Source organism: Oryx dammah, unplaced genomic scaffold, assembly GCF_014754425.2.
Source record: "Oryx dammah isolate SB20612 unplaced genomic scaffold, SCBI_Odam_1.1 HiC_scaffold_16, whole genome shotgun sequence".
In the NCBI taxonomy this organism is placed as follows: domain Eukaryota; kingdom Metazoa; phylum Chordata; class Mammalia; order Artiodactyla; family Bovidae; genus Oryx; species Oryx dammah.
In genome coordinates this window covers 34538834-34542572 of record NW_024070200.1, presented here as the reverse complement: position 1 = coordinate 34542572, position 3739 = coordinate 34538834, and the positions used below count along the sequence as shown (strand labels likewise).

The 3739-nt window shown below is 52.6% G+C and overlaps 1 protein-coding gene across 1 annotated transcript; it reads left to right on the top strand.

Moving 5' to 3' along the window:
* Nucleotides 1-266: 266 nt before the first annotated feature.
* LOC120875430 (cathepsin G-like) lies at nt 267-2956 on the top strand. Its single transcript, XM_040257208.1, has 5 exons — nt 267-360; nt 1079-1226; nt 1683-1818; nt 1997-2251; nt 2695-2956. Exons 1-5 carry the CDS (start codon nt 306-308, stop codon nt 2854-2856), a joined length of 756 nt encoding a protein of 251 aa, XP_040113142.1. The 5' UTR covers nt 267-305; the 3' UTR covers nt 2857-2956.
* The last annotated feature ends 783 nt before the right edge of the window (nt 2957-3739 follow it).

Sequence of the window (3739 nt, the reverse complement as noted above, 5' to 3'; positions counted from 1 at the left end):
CCCCCACCCCTGGCGCCCTGGGTTCCCATTTCTGTGGCCGGCACTGACTCAGCAGCTGTGCGGGCTATTGCACTGAAGGCTTCGGTTACTGCCTTCCCCCAGGTCCCTGGCAGTTGGTGGGCAAGCCTCTTGGGAAGCTCTGGGTGATGAAACTTATCATGGCAGTAGGAGAATGAGACTGTGAATTCTCGAGCCCCCACCCCCACCTCAAACCCCCACCTTCACCTTTCCTTCCTCTCCCAGGGGCTCAAAATCTGGCAGGAGGCAGTAGGGGCAGCAACTGACTGGGCAGCCTTGCCTGGAAGATGCGGCCGCTGCTGGTCCTCATCGCCTTTCTCCTGTCCCCCAGGGCTCGGGCAGGTGAGTGACCGTTCCTACCCTCAGGGGCCCAACTCCACCCGATAGACTCTGAAGGCAGACTGCCCAGACACTTGCTAGCCCTGTATCACTGGGCAGCTTGCATGAGTCCACAGTTTCCAGCTTCAGATTCAGAGGGCAGGAATTATATCAGGCCTACCTGGAGAGTCGTCATGAGAGTTAAGTAATGTAGTGTACATAAAGCTCTCAGAACCACCCTGGCATATACTACCTGCTATATAAATGTGTTCTCTGAACTCAGTTGCAGCCCCTGTGTCAGAGCCTAGGGGATCAAGATATAGCGATAATGGGCCCATCAGCTCATCTCTAGATCCTTAAATTTATGAGCCGGACTTCATAGGGATCTGGAAAGTTCCCTGAGGAAGAAAGTGCCACAGAACTTCAGGGAGAGGGGGCACCAAAGGGCTCTGGGTGCGCCATCCCCACAGCAGAGAAACCCTCCTGTGAGGGAGGCCACAGCTGGCCCCACCTTCCGGGCAGGTGGGAGGGCGCTGAGGCTGGATGGAGAGCCAGCGGCACTTTTTGCAGGATCCTGGCACCTCCCCCAGTTCTGTGCCCTGCAGACCCCATTCTCACCAACTACCAGCTCACCCTGCCCCTGCTCATCTCTCCTGCTCCCCAACTTCCAGCCTTTCTGGAGCCACCAAGCTGATGTCCACACACCTGCCAGTGCAGAGATAATCCTAGTGCTTCCTTCCAGGGCAGATCATCGGAGGCCGAGAGGCCAGGCCCCATTCCTGCCCCTACATGGCATTTCTTCAGATCCAAACTCCAGTAGGTCGGAAAGCTTGTGGGGGGTTCCTGGTGCGTGAAGACTTCGTGATGACAGCAGCTCACTGCTTGGGAAGGTGAGGACTTAAGGGACTTCTGGGCACCAGGAAAGCAGGTCCAGAAGAGTTCATGAGAGAAGTCACTGAAAGCAGGGATCTAGATTGAATGGGTGAAATAAAAAAGACCATGTAGATAGAGCCTGTGGGACAAGAAGCAGGCCAGTGTGAATGCGAGAGGATCTGATCAAAAAGAACAAGACGGGGGAGATGAGATGTATGCACTGGGGCTCAGATTATGACTTCAAGGTATTTTTGCAATCCCTAGTTGGGGAGGCAAAATTCAAAATCACTATGTCCTCCACCACCTCCAGCTCAAGGCTGGGGAGACCTAGGGCACAAAGTTCGGTCCCAGAGCCATCCTGTCTCTCAGTTCCCTTGGTTGAGGTCTGGCAACCCTGGGTAGTCACTTGATTTGTATTGTGGACCACAGTTCCTGTGGTTCAAACCTTATCTCTAGGCTCTCTTTCATTGCAGCCAAATAAATGTCATCCTGGGGGCCCACAACATCAGGACATTGGAAAGCAGCCAGCAGCACATCCCTGTGCTCAGATCCATCCCCTACCCCAGACATATGCAGCAGAACAACAGGAATGACATCATGTTACTGCAGGTACCGACCCTCTGGTTCTTCAGCTGGGCGGCTCGTTCCCAGCCTGGGGGGCTTCCTGTGTCCTGGAATCAGGGAGGCGGGGAAGCTGGGCAGACTCCCAGGGCAGTGGCAGACAAGGGGTGAGTGTAGAATAGACATAGAATAGACAGTCCCTGAGTGCCTGCACGCTTCTTGTCAGCTGGTGAACAGAGTCCAGCGTAATCAATTTGTGAGGCCGGTGCCTCTGCCTCAGACTCACAACAGGCTGAGACCTGGGACCCAGTGCACCGTGGCTGGCTGGGGCCTGACTGGCCTGAACACAAGAACAGACACGCTCCAGTATGTGCGGCTGAGGGTGCAGAGGGATAGGGTGTGCAGCAGACGCTTCATGTCATACAATGGCCGGACAGAGATTTGTGTGGGGGACTCGAGACAGAGGAAGTCTGTCTTTCGGGTAAGATCACAGCATCTGCCAACACTGACAGGGGACCCTGGGCAGACTGGGCAGTGGGACAGACCACATTCCCATGGCTGCAGTCTGGGGCCTAGATCAGAGGGATGTCGGGGGTGGAGGGGGGGGCTTTTCCCCATCCATCCAGTCTCTGGGAGAATAGGAGAAGTACCAGACACACAGAATGTTTACGTGCAGTGTTTTCCTGGGGCCGGTGAGGTACTGTGACCTGCGTTGGGCTGGAGAAGTAACCACACTCAGGGCTGAAGTCCAGCAACGGGAAAATTCAGAAGCTTTTCTTCTGCACCCCACCATCCTCCCATCTCACACACAGCCAGCCCTGGAAGGAGCTCCCCTCAACCCCCGTCTTCTCTGAGGGTTGGGAGAGGGCAGCAGGAGTGGGGAGTCCTGGAAAACTGAGTGTCCCTTTCCTCCTCTGCCTGTAGGGGGACTCTGGTGGCCCCCTCGTGTGTAGCAACATGGCCCAGGGCATTGTCTCCTACGGAGACGGGATGGGGACCCCTCCAGCAGTCTTCACCAGAATTTCCAGCTTCCTGCCCTGGATAAGGAGAACAATGAGACGCTTCCAAGAGTGGAGACCAGAGTGACATCCCACGAGACTGACTCTCCTTCTCTGGGGCAGAGCCCAGCTCCAGGGCAGTTCCCAGAGCCTTAATAAACATCCTCGTCTAGAGTGGCAATAACTGATTTCTAATGTGTTCATTAAACATTATTTGTGTACAACAAAGTGTGCCAGGAATGAGGGTGAGCTTTGTCGAGGAAGATGGGTTCTCTTTCTCAGGACAAGTGAATCCCTATTCCCACTGTCCTGGGGTCAGCAGGAGCCTCTCTCCTCCTCCAAGCCATCCATTTCTCTGTGTTTCCTCTATCCACAGCCTGGGGAGGGATGGAGGGACCTACCTCTTCCCAGAGTAAGGTTCCTTGCTCTCCACCCTACCAGAGATGCCCCCTTAGGTACCTGAGAACCACATGCCATTGGCCTGGGTAGGACATAAAAACAAAGGAACAATTGGAATTCCATACGAGGCTCAATTTAAGAATAAATGTGGCAGTGTAAATCACTGGAAAACAATGAATTTTTAATAGATTGCAATGAAACAGATAGTCATTTGGGGAAAAAAGATAAAATTGGGTCCGCATCTCATCATAAACTTAAATAACACTCAAATGGGATCAAAGATCTGAATGAAAATACCAACCATAGGAAAAATAGAAGAAGAAAAAATTACTTTCTTAAAAATATCTAACAAGCACCCATATCAAAGCTATGCTACTCACAATGGCCAAGAGATGGGAGCAACCCAAGTGTCTACAGACAGAGTCTTTCTCTGAAACCCTTTTCCACACCAACCCACTGTGCTGTGGACCAATGTTCTTATTTTCCATGTGATGAGGGTCTCCTTCTGGGTTTTTACTCTACAATTATCCAAAACTCTACATAATATGTTAGCTAAAATAACATGACTTTTA

Coding starts and splice junctions, on each gene's coding strand:
- LOC120875430 (XM_040257208.1), top strand. CDS start 306: ATGCGGCCGCTGCTGGTCCTCATCGCCTTTCTCCTGTCCCCCAGGGCT. Junction 361..1,078: donor GTCCCCCAGGGCTCGGGCAG/GTGAGTGACCGT, acceptor GCTTCCTTCCAG/GGCAGATCATCGGAGGCCGA. Junction 1,819..1,996: donor ATGACATCATGTTACTGCAG/GTACCGACCCTC, acceptor GCTTCTTGTCAG/CTGGTGAACAGAGTCCAGCG.